This window comes from Pyxicephalus adspersus, chromosome 8, assembly GCF_032062135.1.
Source record: "Pyxicephalus adspersus chromosome 8, UCB_Pads_2.0, whole genome shotgun sequence".
Taxonomy (NCBI): Eukaryota; Metazoa; Chordata; class Amphibia; order Anura; family Pyxicephalidae; genus Pyxicephalus; species Pyxicephalus adspersus.
The window spans coordinates 10,568,687-10,593,812 of record NC_092865.1 but is presented as its reverse complement, the minus strand read 5'-3'; the positions used below and the strand labels follow the sequence as shown (position 1 = coordinate 10,593,812).

Here is a 25,126-nt window from a genome sequence, read left to right as displayed (position 1 = left end):
ATAAGAGTAGGGGAAGGAGGTAGAGAAGGCTCTTTTATGTAATTCATCAACTTAGGTGGAGAGTTAGGACACAGCCTAGCCCACAGTGGCTGCAGAGGACCTCTTACACATTTTTATGTTTCCTGTAGACCTGCTACCAATTACAAGTTGTATACCATTTGCCATATCAACAACATACAATTTTTATTTAGCATTTCCCAGGATCCCTACAATCTAATTATGTTTCTCAACCAAGGTTCTGTGGAACCATAGGTTCCTCCAGAGATTGCTAGGGGTTCCTTGAGCAATGAGCAGTTTGTGATTCTCAGGTCAGTTTAACAGATTCCAATGATCTTTTTTGCTATCTACAGGGAATCCATTCCTTCCACAGGTCAGGATTATTCCTATTGACCACCACATTGATGTGAGTTGGGAATATAGTAAATATAGCAAGGACCCGAAAGTTATTTCAAGGGTTCCCCCATGCTAAAAACAAACACTAATTTAATTGGTATTTTACATTACTATGCACAGGTTTAAGAAATGTGACATCCCTCACATGATTTTAGATATGAATATGTGTGACAAAGGAAAACAATACAATTACAGCTAATGTGATATATAATGTGATGTAGATTTTCTGCTCCCTGGCCCTTCCTTTGACTTTTAGCTTCATGTCCCCGATTTAGTGGGATATTGCTAAGAAGGTTAGCAAAATGTACATCTTACCAAATACATCCCTGTCAAAAAACAGCTTGTATGTACTAAAATCATGATGCGTATTTCACAAATTTTGTATGACGTTGGGCTCCAACCACCCACCTGAAAACCTGTAGGCAAAGCACATGGATGGTCTCAATTACGAATGATATTGAAACAGCAGCATTGAAAGGACTAGTGGTGCTTTCTTTATAAACACAATCTGATAGTTCCTCACTCTGCTTCATTAATTCAATTATTTATGTTATTGTTGAAGAAATTTCATAAACACGAGATAATCCTCTGTGAATGACGCCACAGCTTCCAAAAACAGACGCGAGTGCTTGACATTCATACTGAACGCTGCAATATGCCATCCTACGCAACATCCTACAGCCAGATGCTGAGTCTGTAATCAGTTTAATCAGATACCACCTACCTGCTCTTTGTAGACGGCACCACAAACTCCTAAATATAGACCAACTGTTTTATTTGTTGTCTGAGTTGAAAAATATCTGAATTTAGAGATGTGTTCACAAGGTGGCAAAATGGGTATTTGTCCTAGGCCTAGAAGCATTTGGGTACTGTAGGACTCCAGGGTAAAGTTATTATAGTAGTGCAGCTTCGATGTGACTTTCTGTTTTGGGGGGGCAATATAGGAGGGTAAGTGTTATCCAAGAGACTTGCAAAGGAGGATTTATTACACCGGGAGCTCAGGGATAAGTACATCTATCCAGGTTTTGGCAAAGACCATGGTGAATCCAAATGAAGTCTATGTTGCCATGGTGAATCCAAATGAGGGGGTCTATGAGGGGGTTGTAAGGAACTTACCTGTCCAGCGAGCCCGCGGCGTCCCTGGGGATCCCAGCCGCAGAAGGAGACGCTGCTGCAGCAGGCAGCATGGCCGAGGCTGCTGCCCTGCTCGCAGCGTGTCTCTCTCTGCGGCGGAGGGATCCATTCTAGCCGCACTACTGTTCGGCCAGGCGTCATCCCCAGCATCTCTATGGACGTGATTACTGAAAGTCCTGTTCTCAGCACTAGCCCAGGAAGGGAGTGAATTATACAATATGGCCAATTTAAGAACAACTCTTTACTTATCAGGACATTTATTCTGTACACACTTAAGGGTAATGCCACCCACAAGGTAGGTGGAGAAGATGTTGTATTATTGTTTTAATTATTTTGATAGATAGGGCTTCAGCCGTCACCCTTTGTTCCTAGATTAGAAAAAATTTAGTAGTGGTTATTCATTACATTTTTTGCCCATGATAATAGGCTGCAGTCATAAAAAGACAAATTTAAATGTTGGTGGTTATCTTTTATTTTTAATAACTGTTATTAACTTAATTACCTGTTCTTCTAATGTTTGGGTTCTAATGTATTCAGGGTGGTGAGCTGTGTAATCCATAAATAAAATAGAAGCAGGAAGATTTTTGCAGGGCATGTCCTCAGGTACACCTTCTTCTCCAGGAAAGAGAATATTATGTACTGTGGCAATGAAATAATTAAACCTAACTCTATATTAAACCTGGCTCTATAATAAACTGGGAATTTAACATTCCCTCAAACATTCCCTGGTGGGAATCAACTACTGGCATTGAGACACATGCACCTGAGAGATTCCCACCAGAAAAAGTTTGAAGGGATATCAAATTCCCTGTTTTATAAATAGAGCCCTTAATCTACTAAAAATACCAATCAGCTGAACCTGTGATTATGTCTTACTACAGACAGCTATAAGTGCCAAGGCACAAGAAACACTTTTGCTATTTTTCTGGGAAAATTCAACACAAATATAATTTTTTCTTAGGCACAATCAATGTTTGTAGATGTTAACCATGAGATAGTGAATCCTAAATATTAGAGGTCTATTTATAAATCTGACATTCCCCTAAACGTTCCCTAGTGGGGACCTAATTTCTGCCATTAAACACATGGACCTGGAAGGTTCTCCAACAAGAAATGTCAGATTCACTACTATATCAATAGATCCCTTAGAGCTCAGGCCTACTTTTAATTATCCCAATTTAGCAACAGCAAATAAGAACACATTTAAAAAATATAAAAGGTTGCATTCATGTTTCAATTCCGTTAAAATACTTTACATTTTTCCAGGCTACAAGTGTTTTTTCTCACAATTTACTTTAAATAGAATGTGCAATTAACATGTTTGCTCATTTGCATTTTTTTCTATTTATCGCATCATTTTATTTTTAAAGTTGTTATGAAGTATGGTGGAAAATAGTAGCCACTTCTAAATCTCAGAATCTGAGCCAGATAAGCGTAATAACTAAGGTTTTTCAGAAAATGTATTTTGGTTTTGTAAAGGGTTCTCATCAAAATGTTACTGTGCCCTGTGAGTTCAGTTAACTGTAAATATTTCCTGATTTCTAAATCTTATCCTTAAAACAGAACCCCAGGAAGATATGAAATGAACAAATAAATGAATTTTTTGTATTCATTATTACAACATTTCTTATACTGGCAGCCCAAAGATGTCACCAAAAAGGGTCATGGGCAGTGTTGGCACATCTGCATCACTGGATAACCTGCACTTAGAAATGGTTCTGGAATGGGACCTGATTGGTGTATATAGACATTTATATCCATGCTGCACAAGGTATTTTTTGAAACAAAAAGTCAGAATGGATAGTGGGTTACATGTAGAGGTGTTTGCCTGGAGATGGGCAATGTGCTGATTTTTAATGCAATCCATTGTTCCTACACATAAAGTACCTACATTTAGCTTGGTATCAGCCTTTTCCAATCCCTGTTTTGCAAAGCTCAGAGTTGGAAAAGTAAAAGAACAATCAGTTGTGCCTTAGTGTTTGTTACAAGGTTACAATGTTACATTTTTAATCACTTAGAAATGTTTCCTTCTTATTGTAGTGTGATGGAATCATCTTGACCTAGGCAAAGTCATTTGAATGGAGCTTAAAATCAAACTATAGTTCGGCTTTGAAAATGAAAGATCGGGCAGGTCTTTAATGCAGAAATGGACAGGCATTGTCCCTTTCGTATGAAAACATACCTACCTGCCTGATCGCTGTCCTCTTTCATGAAAACACTGAGCAGCACCTTTGCATCTCTGTGTATGCTGCCTGGGATGTGCCAGAAATTTCAGATTCCCCAACGTTTTCCAGGACTAAATTATCCCACCCAGGCCGAAACAAGATGACCAAAGTCTTTACCAAATACGCATAGAATAGAAGAAGAGGAAGAAGCCGGCTCCTGTGATGGAGTATATTTTAAAAAATTGTGATCGGACAGGTAATTTCATATCCTTTTCTGTAATAAAGCCCGATTACTTATTTTAAAGCCTTTCTGATTGCAATTGTTTTTATTACACAGGTCAACAAAATTTTTTTTTTGATAATTATCAGAAACCACAGCAAACTTTTCTAAATCAGTTTTTCGAGCAGATTTCAGATCTGTTTTCAGTTTTTCCCTAACACGTACGTGTTAACATTGTACATGCATGTATTTTGTACTAAAACTTAAGCACCAGTGAAGTGAATATTAATACATCTTCAGTGTGAAGTAAAATGAGGCTCACTGGTATAGATCTACTGAACTCAGGTAGTGTCAGTCAGGTACCATTGTTTCTTCAGAAATGCTTAGATTATGATTTTCTGTGTACTCTTTGTCTAGATTGTCGCGGTATATCATCCAGCAGTAGTCAGCCATCATACTTTTATTCCAGAAACCTTGGTAGCGGTGCTCCATTAACTGAATGTCCTGGTGAAAATGTTCTCCTTGTTCGTCACTCACCATACCAAGATTTTTCAGGAAGAATTTTAGATGTGAGTGCAAGAAATGTGTTTTTAATGACATGCGACAACCCAGTTTCTGCTATGAATCAAGCAGATTCTGAACTCCTTCCTTGTATGCAGGAGACGGATGGTTGTCCAGGAAATTTTCACACAGCCACTTAAATGCTCCCCAAGCTTCTAGCTCAGCTGCTGAGAGAGATTGTTGGAAAACATCACCTTGCAAATCAGACATGATCTGTGGCCCTATAAATGTCCCTTTCTTCATTTTTGCAATGCTTATATTTTGAAACTTTTCAACAAGGTACCGAAAACCCATGGAGTTTGATTTACCCATGGCCTTTACAAGGTTCTTCATCAAGCCTAACTTGATATGGAGAGGTAGCAGAAATATTTTATGCGGATCAACCAGAGGGAGAAACTTGACACTGCTTGTTTCCGGGCTTAAAGGTATCGCTTGGTAGCCAATCACACTTGACATGATGGTCTCTCGTAGATCGGCTATCCCACAGGCATAGGAAACAGCAATATTTTAAGAATCCTCCTTGCATTCCAATCAGCAATGCAATGACCTTTACATCCCCACAGATGTTCCACTGGTGTGTTTTTATACTAAATTGGTTCAAATAGTAACTTCATGTTGTTATAGGACTCTTTTAGGTTAACGGAATGGGCAATCGGTAAACTTGGTTTGGGCAATATGCAGTAAGACTGCTTTCAAGATTTGTTTAGAGGAATCAATGAAGATACGCCATTCAGATGAAACATGCTCCTGTGACAAACTGTTAAAGAGTGCATTTATATCATGACAGTAGCAGAGTGAGCCAGAGTCTTCTGTTTAAGCCTTGAAGCAAGAAGTTCTGCTTTGTCTTTGGAGAGATTTAGATCAGGAATGCAATTATTCAGCTCTGCTTGTGTAAAGGTCTCTGGATCTAAATCTTCAGGGGCCAAGAAGTCAGGATCATATGATTCGGGGTTGTAACTGGCTGCAACTCCAGCGCATATGGCGGTACCGGAACTGGCAATGAATCATCATAGGGAACAGGCCTAACTGCGGAACCGAGGCTGGGATATACAATTTTGTGCTTAGTTTTACCTGGGAATCCACTTTTGTTGATGCGGCAAAAATAGCAGTCAATTAGATGGTCTCACGGTTCTCGTCACACCATCGGGATTGCAAATGGCATTTCTTTATGCTGCTTTAGCCAATCACGCAATCAGGAACAACTGGTACAGATGACATGCGGAGCCCAAGATTTATCCTGGTCAGCACATGGACAGCTGAAATATAATTTGTATGTTCTGTGGTAATTTGGCGACGTTGTGCTTTCGTTGTGAATGAACCACACACGTAACAGAAAATGTCTGGATCATTAGGCAATTTCTAGGTGATGATAAATGAAATAAATCACAGTTAGTGTGGTCTCTAACATTAAAAAAAGAAAACCGTGGTTAAATGTTGTAATATCTTAAGGCTATTTATAACAAATTACACACAATATAAAATTAGCTGCATCACAAAAACTAGAGAAAAACTGAACACAGATTTGAAATCTGCATCAAAAATACTACAAAATACTACAAAGCTCACATAAAATTATATCTGATGAAAATGACATGTTGAACTGTGTTATTAGCTTTAGGTATGCTTTAAGAATAGATTTTTAACTGTCACTTTATATTTTGGCTACTCAGGAATACTTTATTGCCAATTAATAAAGTTAACAACAGGTTCACTTTAAAGCTAGGTTGGTATTCTCTTCCCTTTTTCCCCAAAAACCTTCCCAAGGACAGAATACACATTAAAATCTCAAAATCCTGATTTTCTAGGTCAGACCAAGAATGTTCTAAGATATGTCCACAATAAAGCCGGTAAATTATCACGAGTTTTGTCATTACCCATAATTCACTTCCCAAGGAGAAGAACGGCTCTATAGGCGAACAGATACAGATTACAAAAGAAACATTATTTCTATTTATTTCAGATGGCTTTGGTGTTTTTTTTATATTCTCTTTAGTAATCGAGGACAGAAAATGACTTAAGTAGACCGTCATCTGCAGTGTTTCCTCGGGTCCGGAACAAAGCCACTATCTCTTTTTACAGTAAAATCAATATAATGTGTGTATAACAATTTGATCTCAAGGAAAACTCTGGGAGAGATATTACTCATTGTGTAGGAGAGTCTGGTGGTGGTTTACACAAACTATTATCTGTACAACTCCCCGTTGACTTTTAAAAGTGTCTGTAAGGATCTTAAATTTAACATATTTGTACGAGGCTGATGCATTATTACTAGTTTTACAGCTACGTCTGCATGGGAACTCTGTATATAAAATGGTTCTTCATTGTAAATTGTAGAAAAAAACTGCGGGTTCAACAAAAAGCTAAATGAAAAGCGAAATAATAAATGGAAACATGCAAGAAGAAAAATCAGATATAAACCCCACCTGAATAGTATACAGGGGTCTAGCTATCCATCTTTTACCCAAGAAGATTCATACATTTATCATAGGATTTACTTTAAATGTTAGTATACTAAAATGATAATCTTGGGTTTTGTGTATTGTGTAATTTGTGAGCTTACAGTAGAACTAACCCCACAATACTCACCTGTCTCTTTTCTGTTGCGAGGCACTGGCATCTTCTTCGTTCTTGTTCTTCTTTTTTGGTTCCTGGAAATGATCTTTGGCCATTTTGATTGGCCAGGCTGGGATGACGTCACTCTTGTGCAGGCGTGTGGGAGTACATTCATTCCCAGAATGTTCAGGAGAAGCTAGGATTGCCAGGTATCCTGGCATCCAATGGCATCTACAAGGGCAGCTCAGCTTTTTTGACAGATACCCAGAGAAATCAGGCAGATGGGAAGGATTATTGCAGCAGGGACATTGTCTATGCCTTTCTGCATTAATGACCTCCTTGATTGTGATTTAATAAAACAGAACTTTTGTTCTGTCCTAAAGCTAAGTCCAGATGGATGGTTTACAGCCATGTGTTTCCAGGACACTCACCTTCAACCGATAGGAGCTTGGGAGCATTCACTTGTGGTTTTGGCAGGTATATGTACATGTTGGCGGCATGCAATTGACAACAAATTATGTTTTTAGCATTGGTTTAAGTGCATCACAGGATATCTGCTATCCTGCTGTGCTTCAAATCAATGGGTTATCCTTTTCAACCACTTGCAACTGCTTGTGGAAGCATTTAAAGATGGTCCTATTAAAGTCTATGGAAGTAGTTCAGCTATAGACTACCCTGAGATGTTGCACACAACTTTAAAATCCATGTACACATGTACATTACACATGTACAAAGCTGGGACTTTGGGGTCCTTGAGGACTGGTTGACAGAGGTGAAATGTGGACAGGCAATGCTGGTCTAGGTCCCTTCTCCAGCATTGCTGATGTCACATGTATGAATAATGGTATATTGTGGCACCACTTGAAGTTTTCAGCTGCAACAGTAAGCTGTCTACAAGTCTATCACAATCATATATACTAGCATTTAAGAAATATATGTCAGAAGACATTGATAGACTATCATAGGTGATCCTGGATGATCCAACAAACCTGGAATGGATCTGATCCAGGATTGAAAACATTTGCCAACTAATAGTAAATAATTTTTAAGAAATCTATTCCAGGTTTGCTTGATCACCCCAGTTCTCCCATGATAGTATATTTTCTCCCCCCTAGAGCTTTAATAAATCAGGCCCATTGCATGTAGAGAGAGTTGGACCTCAAATAAATATTTCCTTTTTAAAGAAAGTGAGGCAGCTTTCTTTTTTCTGTATGGCCACTATGAGTCTCCATAGCTCAAATCTAAAAAGTAGATTATTGGAAGGAAAAGAGTGCCACAGTTGCCATTTTTATTTTTAAAGGCCACTCAATGTCAATGTGTTTTACCAGCTTGTTGCACAGCTACAGTAACAAGAAAGAGGATATATAAGGAAATTTAATATTACAAAGTCTAATGAAACACAGTGGCTTTAAAATCTTCAAAAATATTTTTCCCCATAATGGTCAGATACATTGTTAAGATCTGAGACTTTATTTTTGGGTAAAACTGTGTGTTGCAAAAGCACAAAAAAAATCCTAAAGTTGAACCAATTGATAAAATAACTGTTAGTTAAAGTTGCATTTTTTTTTTACTGCCAGGTGAAAATTGATAAAGTCTCACAGTCTCTCTCATGTCATAAAAAAGAACAAAACAAGAACATAAAAATGAATTATCTGACATAAATAAAAAAAGAGAAGATCTTTGTGTGTAAACACTTCCCCCTGGGCTGTCAGGTGGCGCTGCGTTTGCCCTTTTACTAGGATCCCGCCACCGCCTATAACGGCTCCATCTGTCAGTTACTGTCTTCGAAACTGCTGCTCCTGCAGCAACTATGAAATCGCATGGTGCTCATGGGATCAGACACGTAACCTGTCAAATGAAAGAAAGTCAAATGAATGCAACGTCGTCCACGCGGGTCTGTGTAACAAAGACAGCTGTGCGCTCTGGCAGACAACAATAAACTAAATATTGAAGGGTCAGTCTACCAGAGAAGTGATATTTCACAGGCTGACACACCTGGCGGGAATATTATGGATGGGGGGTTGATCTGTCTTGCTGGAAGTCTGCATTGTATTGCACGGCAGCACAGCAAAAGAAGGAAAACTGTGTAGACAAAGTGCAGCTTTATCCAGTGGGGTCTGAAAGAGATACGAGAAGCCCATTGGCCTCCACTATACTTCACCCTACTAGGGTTACAACCTCTAGGGTTCAGGCTGTCCACATTGAAAAGTATATTTTCACTTCACAAGGTAATTTTCACTTAGTTTAATAGAAGTGCACTCCTACAAAGGACCTGATTTATTAAAGCTCTCTAAGATTAGATAGAGAAGATAGACTATCATAGATCCCGTCCAGGGTTGAAAACATTTGCTAACAAATAGCAAATTACTTTTAAGAAATACATTCCAGTTTCACTGATGAAATTGTATCTTCTCCAGAATTGGAGAGCTTTAATAGATCAATTGGAGACCCAAAGTCTCCAATTGAAATAACTAAACCCTCCTCAAATCCCACGTTGTCTTCTTGTTCACCGTTGTTTCTGCACGTCAGGTCTATTGTGATCTAGTACAACACTAGGAAACCTGTTTCTGGTTTCACAGATTGTTTAGATTCTCATTAATTGGATCTTTGGCACAGAATAAACAATAGAAAAGCAAGTGGAGCACACAAAGGACCTGAAGGTGGTGGACTAAGGGCACAAGCCATCAAACTATCAGTCTTTTAAAAAATAGTACCCATCCTAGAACCAGACAATAACTTGAATGGTCTGATGACTGTAAATTTTTGGAGAACTGGACTGTCTACTTCACAATGGATGAGGACCATTCTAATCCACCACCAAGCACAATGGTTCCATCTTCTGGCCCCTAGTTCACTTCTTAGTCTTTTAGTGACATTGGGGCAGGTGGATGGAACCACACTGTGTTGGATGGATGGAGGCACATGTGGTTTGCAAAAATCTTACATATCCAGATCCATGTTGGATGTGAAGATCTTGTTGGTGGTTTTGAAGAGCATTAGTGTTGATGCTCAGTTCGGGTTAATCACAAATTTGACCAGAACATTGGTCACTCGAGCTGAACCAAAGAAATCTAAACATCTCTGATGTTCAGTGGATGGATTCAGCACAGAGCCATATTTTGTAACTGTCATTGACATTATAGAATGGCTCTGCTTATTCAGCCTACATCGGCCAGCCATCACAGGATAGAAAAATTTTGTGGGACATCAGGAAACATGGCAGACCCCCATGGATAGATGGCTTATCCATTCATTTACTTTTTTAATATTGCAGTGCAGATCCTGCAAAAGTAAGAATGAGTTTTTTTTTTTTTTTTAAAACACAATTAAGATTTTTTATTCGCAGTGTGTTGTGAGACTTATTTAAACTTTTCAGGGGATAGGTAAGGGGTACCTCTCATATATCCCTGTACGCTCCAGGGTGGGGGGCAGAAAGTTGGCTTCCAGATTCAAAATAAGCTTTTCACCCACAGACCAGGCTATGTTGTAAGAAAAAGGGCCCTCTCCCCCAAGGATGGCCCTTGCCAGGTGGGTCAGTTTCATGCTTTCCCCTAGGAAAACAAGATTTCAGAAGAATTTTTTTATGGATAGGAGAGGGATACACATCCTGCCCCATTTCCTATCCATGCAGGTCCCAAGGGTATTTAAGTATTTGTTTTTTCTTGGTATATTCTTGGAGATAAGGGAAATACACTATTTTGTTTCAATAACAAAGATTTAAGGGTCACAAAATATGGCCAGCAGATTTGACACAGTTGTAATGAATGCACTTTTTCCCCAAAGTGGGGGAGGGGTGGGCTTTCTGATTCCAATAAAGCAACCAAACCACAGACCCCCACAACACTAGTTCAGGTTATGAGGAAGAGGCCCTCTTCCCTAAAGATGGCCCTGTTGGGCAAATGGGTCTGCTTCCTGCCTTTTTCCCCCTTCCAAGATACTAAAGGAACTTTTTTATGGACCCAAGGCTATTGAAGGGTCTAGTTTTGTGGGTGATGAGATATGATATGAAGTGTCAGCAAACAAAGCCAGAAGACTTTGACAGCTGCTCTAGTCTCCGAGCTGAATTAGCAGAGCCATGCTCTGTGTACTTGCCCAAATTTGCCTTTGTTATTGACTTCAATTGGATTCAAATTGGGCTACAAATACAACCCTGGGTCAGTTCGGCAAAATAAACAAAGGAAAATTCGGACAACAATAAAGATTACCAAAACTGGCAGCAGGACAGGTAATCATAAATTCATTTCTTTTACATGATCTGTATTTTATTTAATTTTCTTTAAAAGGTAACTAAGTCATTTTTACTGAGCATTCACTATGATTGGCTCCTTCAGTTTCTTCATTTTGCTTTATTGAAAACATTTATGACTAAGGTTTGATTTCTTCCTGTAATGTTTCTGTAAAATTGTTTGTCTTTATTTTTATTTTTTTTTCATTCTTTGTAATGATTTATTATTTTTCTTATAACTTTGAACATAGAAACTTCCAGATGGCTGCCTAATCTGTTTATCTAAAGAGTGGCGGTCCTAGCTTTCAACTGAAATAACATGCTGTTCTGGTCTTAAAATAAATGTTCAGGCTTTTCTAAGTCCACCTCAATGCAGAAAAACATTGTGATTATATTATTACTGTCACAAGTACAGCTGTACTTACCATTCTTGTCTATTGGCGGATACTGAAAACTTTTCCTCATCTCCTCTAAGGTCAAACCGCGGCCGGAGGACACTTCTGAGCTGAAAAACAAAAGCAGAGATTCCATTTTTGTTGTGCTGGCAGACCATTGGGAAATTATGTTTCAACTTGAACAGTGAACTAAAACTGTATATTTAGGACAATAAACTTTGTTAGTTAAAGCCAATCTATTGTTTGTCCACTTACAACAGGTTTACTTTAAAGACGGTCTTTCTCAAACAGGGTTCCTCCAGGGGTTTTTAGGGGTTCCTTGAGCAATGAGCAATTTGTGCCTCCCAGTTTAAGTGACACCAATCATCTTTTTGGCTATCTGTATGGGTGACATTCTTCCCAATGGCCAGCAATGTATGAGCGATTATTTCCAACATACTTGAAGCTGAAGATATAGTAATTATACCAGGGGTTCCTTGAAGACTTGAAAGTCATTTCAGGAGTCACTCATGTTATAAAGGTTGAGAAAGGGTGCCTTAGAACAGTGGTCCCCAACCTTTTGCAGGTCATGGACTCCATACCGCCCATCCTTCTCCTGACCCCTCTGGTGGATGCACCGGCCAGAGCCGCGACCCACCTGTCAGACCGGGTTTGGGGACCTCTGCCTTAGAGGATAATTGTACAAATATCCATTTTTTTCTGGACCCACTAACAAAATCCCTCCATCCTCCATAGAGTTGTAAATATCCTATATAATTTCTACTGCCTCTTTAACTCTTAAACTCATGGTGCTTGATGTTTTATGTGCCCTCGCTCCCTATAGTCCTCTATAGGCCCATTAAATGATATCAGAGATGGTCCCCTGGTGCTAGGAAAAGTTAAACAACCGAAAAATGATAACTGTACATTGTCAACATACCCTGCAACATATACTTTTATTCCCATTGTTTCCCTTAACCTGTACGGGCTAAGCATGTTTTTAGTATAAAGTAAACCATAATGATTTTGGGTCAATTTTTTAATAATAATTATTTATTACATTTATATATTTTTCTATCGCTAAATTTATTAGATTTATATATTTTATATATTTATATGTTTTGGTACACAATGGTGTTACATATGTAAACCTAATAATAGAGGATTCAAACAGTACTACAGGTTTACTAAAGTGAACATGCAGCAGATGCTTCTTGCTTTCATACTCTCTGTCTCTTATTAAAACTTTACAGAGAGACATGATACATGATACACATCATGGGAAATGGGAAGGCACGAGTTAGTGTTTTGGCCTATTTAGTTGTTTGGGCAAATAGTGTTTTGTTTTAAATGCCAATATTGGGAGATTTTTGGCAGAAGCACTGTGATGGGATAGGGACTTGGGGAAAGAGCATGTTTCTGCATGGATTTTTAAAAAAGCCAAAACTCCTGAAATCATATTTTTTTTTTTTTTATTTAGAAGGTAACCTCTCACTGGCACCTTTTTCACCCATTCACGAACTTGAAAAAAAGCCCTTCAAAGTCCTATTTAACTTACCTAATGCCACTATCGTGACCACTTCCAAGAGTGAAGACCATGGTTGTAGTCATGGCTGCCTCTGACCCATCTTGTTGCCACCCATCGTTAGAACTCCATATTTCCATTGGGGTTGTGAAATATCAATGCCACCAGATAGTGACATGAGCACCAAAAAAGGGCCCTTCTACTGTATTCCACTACAATTAATAGAAAGAAAACCTTGGTTTTGGTGCTTCACATTACTACTCATTCAAGTACGTATTCAAACCATATACTGGGGTGATTGGCTAGAGAGAAGTGGTGGTGTTGGATGGATGGATTGAATAAAGTTACCCTACCCCCCATTTGACTAGTATTTGGGGGACCAGCATGAAATTGCCCTCATTCACAAAATGGAGTAAATTGTAGGTAAAAAAAATTGTTATAATTATTAGTATTAATTGATAATGGATTTCAGTAAATTTTGTAACTGGTTCCTGAGAAAGTGAATTTAAGTCTGTGAAACATTTATTAAATATAAACGTTTTATATTAAAATAAATATTTGTTTTAATTATTGGGATATTGAATGCCTTAAAAGTCTACTTCTTGTTTTTTGATTTTGTTGTCACGATATCAGGATGTGGCTTGTTTAATTAGGACAAGTAGGGCAACATCATCTGCAAAGGAATAAAGTTGATCAGTTTAGGGAAATTAGTAGCGTCTAATATATTAATTAAAGTCTCATTGCTGGTTAAATAGACTGAATGACCTCCAAGACCAACCCAAGGACATCCGCCTTATCAGTAAACTAGAGACATCAACTTTACTTTACCTAGGAGTAGAAAAAAACAATTCTCCTGCTTCTAACAACAGTCAATGCATAATATTGATTTTATATATCGTATTGCCACGTAGAAACTGTTTAAAAATGTAAGAGCCCTCGTACACACACGGCTTGTGTCCCTCTGGTATAAATATTTTATCAGTCTTGGTGATATCGAGTTGCAGCTAGATGTCTTTGCAATGGACAAGCTGGCAGCATGCTGATTTGGAGGAACCGTCCTCGTCTCTCAGAATGTTTATCGGCATTTTCCAGGTAAGACAAACCTTTATCTTGATTCTTACTTCCCCTCTCAGATAGCAAGAGATTGCCTGGGGATTTTACAGATTAAACATAAAAAGCATCTCCCAGCTAAGACTACTGATGCAGGTGACACCTTGCAGACACTTTGCAAATATTTGGAGCTCCTAACAGTAAAAATATATATATTATCAATTCGCAAATACTCCCTAGAATCATTTTGGGAATATGTCTGATGTATTTCACTAGCACATGGCAGGTAAGTTGATTTTTTTAATTAAGAAAGTTTTTTCTATAGTCTATGTGTGGTAATTTGTAATATTCATTTCTTTATGGTTATGGTTATGTTGTTACTAACTATCCTCCCTAAATTTGTTTTTTTAGCATTGGTAGATGGGTAGCTTAAAGTATATCTAAAGCCAAACATTTCCCCTTTCAAACATTGAATGAGTAAAACTTTTCTCTTTTTTTATTTTCATTCAATTCATATGAGTTTCATTTCTTTTGTAAACTTTTAACAACTTTCTGTCTCAGAGATACAGCAGTGGATAAGTAGAAATTTCTATAATGTAAAGAAAACCCCTTTTGGGGACTGGAAGATTTCCTGTGCTGGTGATAACCAAAACTTTGGAATTTCTCATTTCTATTTGTGTCTACTGTCACCATAATAAATAAGGGTTTATTTCTACACAGCAATGAAATCCTGATGGAAATTTTAACCATTCCCTAAAATATATATATATATAATGGGTTTAGATACGTGGTAAGGCCGTCATGCTGTTGATTGTGACCATCCAAAAACTTGATACCAATTTGTTTTGCTATTTTTGCTGGATATATATATCCAGCCTTGATGGTATTTCAATGACTAAACACAAAGGTGGAAAGAACATGGCATAAGATTTTTACAAGCAGCAGTTTTAATTCCCCCTAATTGACATATGCATCTTGTAAACTATGTTCCTTACATAGACCTCCCATTATTTTAGGTGGATATCATGGAAAGTAGGGTAAAGTTTTTTAATCATGTATATTTTAAAATGTAATTCGTAGTTTTTTTTTTTTCTAATAGTATGTGTTAAAGATTAATTAAATTGTATACACCACTGTGTGTACATAGGTATTGATAATATATCTCTATATTGATGAGCCACAAAAACTTATTTAAGTAATTTTGATAAAGAAATCAATTTTCCTTGTTTGTTAAAATTTAAAAAAATTTTTTTTTAAATACAGGTTTGACAAATTATTGGATGAGATGGAAATTAATCTAAGGCTAACCTAATTTTTGCCTTGCAAATGCTTACATATGTGGTTTCCAGCTGCTCCCATAGATGGGGACTACTGGGAGCATGTGGTATAATGCCGAAGTTTACTGCAAGTCTAAGGGGGGCCTAAGTGCTTTTTCTGACCTACAGCACACTGATGACATACAGTATTTTAACTTAGGCTAAGTCTATGGGCCTGATTTATTAAAGCTCTCGAAGGCTGGAGAGAATACACTTTCATCGGTGAAGCTGGGTGATCCATCAAACCTGGAATGGATTCATTAAAAATAATTTGATATTTGTTAGCAAATGTTTTAAATCCTGGACCAGATCCATTCCAGGTTTGCTGGATCACCTAGCTTCACTGATGAAAGTGTATCCTCTCCAGCCTTCGAGAGCTTTAATGAATCAGGCCCCATGAACACATGTAGAATAGCTGACTTTGGAAATGATCTTTCAAGGTTGTTTCCAATGACAGGTGAATGCATTAGCCATGTACCCACAGTGCTGTCCTGCTCTATGGAGAGGGGAGGGGGGAGGGCAAACGAGTGGCACCCCACTGTGCTCTCCTCTAAAGAAATTTACAGTGGTCAGTCCCATTTGGTTATTCACCAGGACGAATTAGTGAAGGACGTTAGGGGACCTCAGTACACATGTCCGATTTTTTCTCGAGATAAGCACAATTGTTTGTCTCTGATGACAATATTTTAACAGTGTGCAAAGCCAGCTAACTGGAGCTCAAGGACAGCTTTGTAATGATTGGTTGAGCTTTTTGGAAAAATGAGTTTCTGTACATTGTAACATTTTTGGAAATATCCCATAAGACTTCTACAGTTACTGAAAGGTCCACTTTGTAATTTAGAGCTAGTTCAGAAAGGTGGTGAGGTTGTGGGGTGGTTACATGTAGCATCTCGCCCACGACTGCCCCATGGGGGTGATAACAAGTGGTTCAGCACTGTCAACTGTAATTGTTCATTTTTTCAATTGTAATTGTTAAAATGCTGGATCAGCACAAAATATAATGGGGCAGAGCAACTTAAAAAGTGCCAATCGCTGGGAACAACTGACGACCACCTGTCTGAACAATCCCTTGTTCTCTTTATATAAACAATATATTTTATCACTTATTGGATTCTTCTCCCTTAGCTTGACACGCAATCTCTTGATTTGTTGTAAGTGACACAGATCCCATTTGTTTGCTTTCAGCCAAAATAGTAGTATGCTAATGCCATTCGCTCAGCTGAGTTTCAGAGCTCTCAATATTTCTCATACACAACATTCCTGTAGTGTCCAACAAAGAAAAAAAAAATAGAAAAAATAGAAAAGGTGCAATAAATGAAAAAGTTAATTTTGTTAAAAGAAAAAAACTGAACTGTATAAAAAAAATCTGTTCTTTGGATCCATTCATCAGGCTAGAGCCGGCGCTTTGTGTTGGGAAAGATACCGAGGGCTATTGACTTTAAATGCTTCATAAAACTGATGTGAATATTTTGCTCGTGTAGCTTCTTTCCACGTCTGCCTTTCCCGATAATGCTTACATTAACCTTGTGGAGTTTTAGAATAGAATGTCATTAGTCATGGTTTTACTGTCCTCATGCTCGTTTCAAATTTTAATAATAATAAAAAAGAAGCTGGGATAATCAACATAAGTTTTTTAGGATGCTTGCAGACAATAGCAAGTCAGCACAGTCAAAAGACCAGACTTTGCACTGTAGAGAGCTGCATGCAGCTTATTCTGCCGAATGGGGTGCTGAAAATGGAGCCTGAACTATTCTAAAAGTCCACAATAGATTGCTAATCAGTCCTTCCAAAATGCTAGTTGTATGGTTTTCATGTGAGATCAATGGCTCCAGTATCTAAATGGACCTTAAATGATAAAATCCTTACATGTTACATGTTTAATGATAAAAGGTAGAGCCTTATTAAAATGTTAAAGTTCGGCCTCCTGACCCTTGTTCTTCATGCTCCCTGCACTGGAGGACCTCACATTGTATATTATGATCTATTTTTTATTTTGATACTGAGCCGTGGGGTCAGTTGAGGTTGGGACCCCTTTTTTTGGTCACATGGGTGTTGTTTGAAGATTTGCACCAAAGCCATATGAAAATCTGCTGTACCTTCTTAGTAAAGAGGAAACTGCTGCTGTGTGCCCAGGAGCTGCCAATTTTGTGCTTTCATACCAAGGGTAGGAAAGAGCTCTTATCATTTTCATGGATTTTTCCTTTAGCCCTCTTATGGCCTAAAAGTGGTCCTTTGCTGATACAGAGAATGGTACTGACATGATGATGTCAGCCCCCCCTCCCCTCGTTAATACCCTATGAGCCTGATTTATCAAAGCTCTCCAAGACTGGAGAAGACTACCAAGGGAACCTGGTTTATCCAGTAAACCTAGAATGAATGTGGTCCTGGACTGAAATTTTTTGCCAACTAATATCAAATTATTTTTAGGAAATCTGTTCCAGGTGTGCTGGATCTCCAAGGTTCACCCATGATAGTCCATCTTCGCTAGTCTTAGAGAGCTTTAATAACTCAGGCCAAATGTGGTGGAACAGGGCTTATATTGACTCAAAGTGGAGTACCTTGACTGTAGATTTAAACATGGCCATGTACTACTTAGTCCTTTGGATATGGTGATGAGAAACACCAAGTAATTGTTTTATCAAGCATTACTTGATGGTCGATGACTGAGCTGAAATATGATTGAACTGGCCACTCAAAATCAAAAATGGCTGACCTCAAAGCCAATGATAGTATTTACAAATAAGCATGCAAAAATCCCAATACCTTCATGGGAAATGCAACATAACTAATAGCTACTTATGGATCATGCTTGAGCAAAGATGGCCCTGTCCTTGTGGAGAGAAAAGCAGATGAAAGTGTTATCAGGGGGTTCTGTGTACTCAGTAAGAGATAGTAAATACTTGGAAGTGTTTCATTGATGCATTACATAGCATTTATGTAATTACCATGGAAGATATTTTGTGGAGGGCCAGTGTGAAAGTTACAGATTTAACTGGGGGTTATGGGGAGGGGGGGATGGGGGGGTAGTGTTAGGTTATAGCAGGGGTCAGCAAACTCAGGCCTTTAGGCCAGATAAGGACTAGCCAGTAAGTTTGTTCCGGCCTAATGCCCCCTGGCCGAGCCGGCCTGATGCCGGCCGGCAACCTGCAGCGGAGCCAAATGGCAACAAACTACCGAAACTCCGGAGCCGCATGCGGCTCTTAAGCCTCTGTGTGGTGGCTCCCTTCCCTATTCACCCCGGCTGGCGTTAACACTTCCGTCACCGGGGTAAATAGGGAACATTCTCTCCTCCGCCCCTTGAAGAGGGATTTCTCTTCAAGGGGCGTTCCTGGTGGGGGGCGGAGCCATTAAGACAGGGCTCGAGAGAGAGTCCGGCCTAGTGTGCTCCTGCCCTCCCCTGAAACGGCCTAGTAGCCAAAAAAGATTGCCTATCTCTGGGTTATAGGAAGGGTTCATGTCAGTATTAGGGTCACAAGGGCTAGTGTTAGGATTACTATAACAATTAGAGCAAGGGTTATTGTTATGTGTACAGTGTGAGAGTTAATGTTAGGGCAAGAGGGGAAGTCAATGTAAGAGAGAGAGAGAGAGTCATAGGGGAGGGATTTGTATGAGAGTTAAAACAAGGGGGTATTGGGGATCAGTTAGTGTTAGGGTTTTTAGGGATATTGTTATGGTTACAGTTAGGGTTAGTGTGATGGTTATGGGAAAGAGAGGAGTTACTTTAACGGTTTTGGGGGGGTTAATGTGGAGATTACGAAGGGAGCTAGTATAAGGGCTACTATGAGCTCCATTGAGGATTATAAGGGGAACACAGAGTGACAGTTATGCATGGAGATAGTACAGGGTATGAGTAAGAAGGGACTTAGTGTAAGGATTTTTAGGGGAGTTTTTGTAAGGGTTACAGGGTTTAAATCTGAGGGTTATGAGGACAGCAGGGAAGCTCCTTTGAGGCTTTGAGGAGGAGACAGAGGAATAGTTATGGATGGGGGGTAATATGAGGGTTATGGCTAAGGGGGGAGTTAATGTAAAGATCATTGGGGAGTTAGTGTGGGGGTTATGAGGAAGGCAGGGGAGTAACTTTGAGGGTTACAGTGATAGTTATGGTGGTGGATACTATGAGGGTTATAGCTAAAGAAGTATCTAAGTTGGGTGTTGGGGGGAGGTGGTGTAGCGCAGTGGTCCCTAACCTTTTGCAGCTCGCGGACCACTGAATCCATGGATTCCGGACTGCGCATGCCCAGTCCGCAGTCCTGCGGCACTCAAAGGGGAAGAAACTTCCCCCTGACTGACGTCATTATGCCAGAACCTGCCCATTCTCCCATCACAGGTCTGAGCCTGCAATAAGGGGATGGGTTGGTTGTGTCCTGGGACACAACCCACCCACCACTCTGAGCCTGCAATCCATATAAGAGACGTGGTATGCGGCTCTGGCCGGTGCACCCCCCACAACTGGGGTCCTTCTCCTGACTCGGCTGGTGGGTGCATAGGCCAGAGCCACGGACCACTGCTGGTCCCTGTGCTCTCGCTGCCCACCTGTCAGGCTGGGGACCTTTGGTGTAGGGATTATAGGGGAGTTAGTATAGGAGTTATAAGGCAGTTAGTGTGGAAGCTTTAGGGGAATTTGTGTAGAGCCTATAGGGGAGTTAGTGTGTGGGCTATGGGGGAGTTTGTGTGGGAGCTATAGGGGAGTTTGTGTAAGAGTTATAAGGCAGTTAGTGTGGAGGTTATAGGGGAGTTGGTGTAGGGGTTATAAGGCAGTTGGTGTAGGGGGTTATACGGTAGTTAATGTGGGGGTTAAAGGCAAGTTAGTGTGGGGGTTAGTGTTACAAAGAGGGTTAGTGCAAGAGTTAATGTTCAGGTTATAGTAGGGGTTAGTGTTGTGGGTGCGTTCCTGATGTGTCCTATGTTGGACCTATTGTGGATACCTGAATCATTGCAGGACATCTTTAGTAACAGTACAAAGTGCAGGCAGAATATGAACAAACACTTAGACACCATGAGAAAATGATTCCGATCATTTCTGTAGCTTTAAAAGTTATAACTTCTCTCTAACAGCAAGCAGAGAACATTGCGGTTCATTGGAACACTATAAAGACTCGTCTAATGGATCCATTATATCGAACAAACATTTATCCCGATAATCACTTGGTAAATATTGAATCATTACAGTGTCTGCAGCAGGAATAGTCATGTTCGTCTTCGGGGTAGTCTACCATATGCAGTCATTATACAGCCAGCAGCACAGTCCCTGTCTACACCATCCCCGTGCCAGGATCAGGAGATGGCACAGATGCCAGTTGGGGAATAGTTTCATATTAGAATAAAATTATTCTAAGCCACATCATGCTCGACTGGCTGGAATGACACGTTAATATTTATGGTAGGCTGGGAAGCGCTCTGGGTGAACAGAGATAATGAGCTTTATTATGAAACAATGCAATCATTGATACTTCACCCTCCAGCTTTCTTGACTTGAGATGCTGAATTTTCATCAGAAGACCTACTTGCTTTGTATGTTAAAAGAGGTATTGTCCAATCTGTGGCCCTGGGGCCAATCTATTGCCCAGAAATCAATCACATAGCCCTCCCTTACAACCCCATTTTAAACTAATGACCTTTCCTGGCTGCCAAATTCAGAAAGCAACTTTGGTTACTCAAGCTGAAATACAACCGCGCAACATGTGACCCAGAACTAGTTTTAATGAGCCAAGTTGTTGGCTGACAAGGTCATTTTCCACCGCCTTCAACACTGGCAGAATGCTAAGACTGACAGTTTAGTGAAGACTTTTTAAGATGCAGGCAAATTAAACTTCAGGGGTAGGAGCCCTCTATATGGACCTAGTCTTAAAGTGAAACTGTACTTTCCCCAAGCAAAGGAACCACCGTTACTTTTATGGCAAAATGGTAGCAACCATGCAAAGCCCACCCTTTGACCAAATTTGCTTCTTTCTGTTCTGCAGCCCTCATTAAGGTGTTGGCTGGTCTTGGACCTCAAGGGAAAAGGTGATACCACCCCTTCCCCCGTGATGCAGGGCCTTTGTTGTCAAGATTTGTGTGTATAGGGGGCTCTGCAGACAATCACAGAGACAGTGTTTAAATATTGTAGGCTTTTATAAAGTAGTGTATCCAAGCCAAGGTTTCTCAACCAGGGTTCAGTAAAACCCTATGGTTCATCAACAGGTTACAAGGGGTCCCTTGAGGAATGAACCAATTCACACTTCTCACGTCAGTTTAACTGACACCAATGATCTTTTTGGTAATTAGAAAGGGTGACATTCTTCCCACTGGCCAACAAGAGGCATTCTTCTTACTGACTATAAGACTAATATATTGTGTGCTGTGGATATAGTAATTATAGCAGGAGTTCCCTGAAGACCTCAAAGGTATTTTAGGGGTTCCCCCAAAAAAGTTGTCAACCTGTGTCCCTGTCTCTATAGGAACATATGGAGAGTACACTTTGAAGATGAAAACCAAGTTCTACTCACTAAATCCCTGGCTTTTATGCATGGTCCGGAATGGAGTGTTGTCTCCCTGCCAGAATCATTGAACTGTTTCTGACTCTATCCAAAATGAAATGATTTTGTTTGAGTTTTGCTCCAAGGCGTGTTCTAATTACATTCTGTTTGGTTCTGGTGGTAATTTCCATTCACTTTAATCCATTTCCTACTGCTGCAGCCTGGCTGAATGAGCAATATTACAAAAATACCATTGTGACTTTGTTATTAAGCCAGCAGTCAGGGGTTTCTAACTGGGAATTGTTTTAAAAATGTGTCACTCCCAAAGCCCCCTGAATGCCAGAACAGATGTATCACATACAGGTGGAGAGTCTGCAGGAATTTTTCTGTGTCTCGCCAACTTATTCCTTTTCTTTCCCACCCCTATAAAATAAAACCAAGTTTAATCACCTGTGTTTACTAAGCAATAAAGCCTTGGGTGTAGATTAATAAATAGTAGAGGCGAACAGTGCGACTTATCTCTTCCTCTCAGGCTCTGGCACAACCCGGTGTGAAGCTGCTTGTCTCCCCCTGCTAGAAGATTTAAGATTCATTAATTTCGGCTGACTTCATGGATCTCATTCAGGCCTCTTGAGCTAGTAAAAAACTAAGTAACAGCATACTAAACAGTCTATGTGCTCAGAATGCAGGGAGTAGGGTGGGGATAGCAGAATATCATCCCTGATAGCAATTCATTTATTTTATGTTACTTCCTAATGGGTTGCATTAAAGTGGACCTAACATCAGACATATTTCTTCAAGTTAATGCATTTGTGCCATTGTAAAACTTCCAGGTGTTACTTCCCATATAGATCACATTAATCCCCCTACAATGCATTTATCAGCTTTTCCCTGCAGAAAGATGGAGCCACCTTTGTTTCTGCTATCATCCATGGTCACTACCTACTTTCTGGACTGATGCTGGTGTATTCTCAAATGATCAATGCCTGCTACAACCTCTGACCTAAATCTACAGGACGATCATGTGCGAAAAGGAGACCAGAAAGTTGCCTTCTCCTGGCTGTAGCAAACTGGTAATATAATCTTGGCCACATACAGTTGCTGGGCTGAGGCTTAAAGGTGGCACTCTGTGAAGCTTTTTGGAGACGCAATGCTGTTTCCATATATTGTAACATATAGGAGACTGTATTCTTGCAAGCTTGTAGATAGGCAAGCTCCTTTTATAGTATTTTGAAATGCATAATTTTTCAAGTTTTCTAGGAAAAGAGAGATCACTCCAAAAAAAAAGCATTGCGAGAGGGCAAATGATTGAGTTCAGGTGCTTCCAATAAAAGAAATTGCTAATATTATGCCATACCAATATATTTTAGACACTTCAGACTTTAGGGCGACCAGTTGGAGATTGCCCTTTTCTATTTTAGCATGATTGTACACAAAGCCAGCTTCATAATAAATTTGGTGTGGAGAATATTGTCCTCAACCCTACTGAACATCATTTGGATGAATTGGAATAGTAATAAGGCAAGCCAGGGATTTTCATCAAACATCAGTACACCTCAAATGATCATTTAGCTAAATAGACCATACTCAAATGTTGCCACAAGCATAAAATTTAAAATATATTTGTGTGTTGTAGCTTTCTTCAAAGGAAACATCTCAAAGCAGTGATATGTAGGAGTATTTTGGCCATACCCTTGGCCACATCATTTTGGCCATACCATATGAAAATAACGCCAGCTCACTATAAGCCTGCTGTGTTCTATATAACAAATGTCTGATGAGAAGTCAGTGGATTTGCAGTTCCAGAGTTTGGGGGGTCCTTTGTTGAACTTCTTAACACCATTTCAGTTATATTGTAAAGCTTAATGTTGCCTTCCTCATTGTTCTTTTGAACAACATTGGCAACTGAGGCAGTCTTATTGGCCAGAAAAGAAGACCAATCAAACTTTTTTCTCTATTCTATTCATTGTTCATATTGAGTAATTTGCAATGATCCTAAATAAACTGAATAAATGCGTTTTTCAACATTTAACAGGTAGCTAATACATAACATAAGCACACACACATAAACAATTATAGAAAATAATAAAATAACATTTACTTAACTGATAACAGATGACAGGTTACAGAAACAGCCGACATCACTGCACTTTGCAGAATTTTTGAAGGTTCCATTAAACAGCCCTCCTATTCTAGTCATTATGTGCGCTGGTAAAATATTACAAATAGCTGACAACAGCTTCCGTTCTGTTCCATTCAAATCTGGAATCCAGCACTGCTCCAAATGCTTTTTTGATACTAGGCTAGCTATTAATTGTGTTTCTGTGTATTATGAAAGACTTTTAGCTCTTTGAATTCAGGTAGTTCAGGGCCATTGAGAGTTTGTTTACTGAAAGTCTCTCTTGGCCGAGAATGTGATTTTCAGGTTTACCAAAGGGTTACCAGGCTTCTTCTAGTGTGTGTTCGGAAGAAATATCTTTAATTTAAGCATTTAGTGAACACTGACGGGTCTATTGCTAACTCTTTCTTCTAAGGGCAGTGTTAAATAGGCGATCTGACATAGATAACCTTTTAATAGAGAATTGCGGCTTGTCTTCCCTCTGCTGCATTTTATCTGTACTGAAATAAAAAGGGGATTTCTCTCCCTCTGCCACTCTTTCCCAAGCTCATGTCAGAGAAGATAATGATTCTCATTCATTTTAGTGCTGAGCTGTCATTATTCCTTATTGCAGGTCACATACTTGCCCTGATACATGCACAGGGCTTCATGGTTAGACCTTGATCAGCAAGGAGTGAATCTGCTGAAGATGCAGAATATTACCTAGAATAAGATATTAAATCATATGGGGTTTTGTTGAGATGTGGAGGGAGGTGTTTCCAGGGAACTTGCAAAAAAAACTTGCTAGACAGAGTAAGCATCAGAAAGATCTGGGCCGCATACTAGGTAGACTTTCAGGGGCCCCCTTACTATGTCTAAAAGTTCCAGCATTGCAAAATGTATGCTCTTTTAATCAGGGCATGGTACAAAATTACCATCCCGAATTGTCCTCCCGATACTAAGGGTTAGAGGTCTACCTAAGAGAACACAGCATCTAAGACTGGCTGGTCCACTATTTGGCCCATGGACCATACCATCCCCCCTGCTTTACCAATGG

At 39.5% G+C, this 25,126-nt stretch overlaps 1 protein-coding gene across 1 annotated transcript in view; it reads right to left on the bottom strand.

Annotated features, from left to right (window-relative positions):
• Nucleotides 1-8,387: 8,387 nt before the first annotated feature.
• The window catches only part of TNNI3K (TNNI3 interacting kinase), a 134,877-nt gene continuing 118,138 nt past the window's right edge, over nucleotides 8,388-25,126 (bottom strand). Inside the window, exons 24-25 of the mRNA XM_072419475.1 lie at nucleotides 11,677-11,756; nucleotides 8,388-8,874 (exon numbers count right to left, since the gene is read on the bottom strand). Coding sequence (XP_072275576.1) covers nucleotides 8,798-8,874; nucleotides 11,677-11,756 — 157 coding nt within the window. The 3' untranslated portion in view covers nucleotides 8,388-8,797. The remainder of the gene's footprint in view (nucleotides 8,875-11,676; nucleotides 11,757-25,126) is intronic.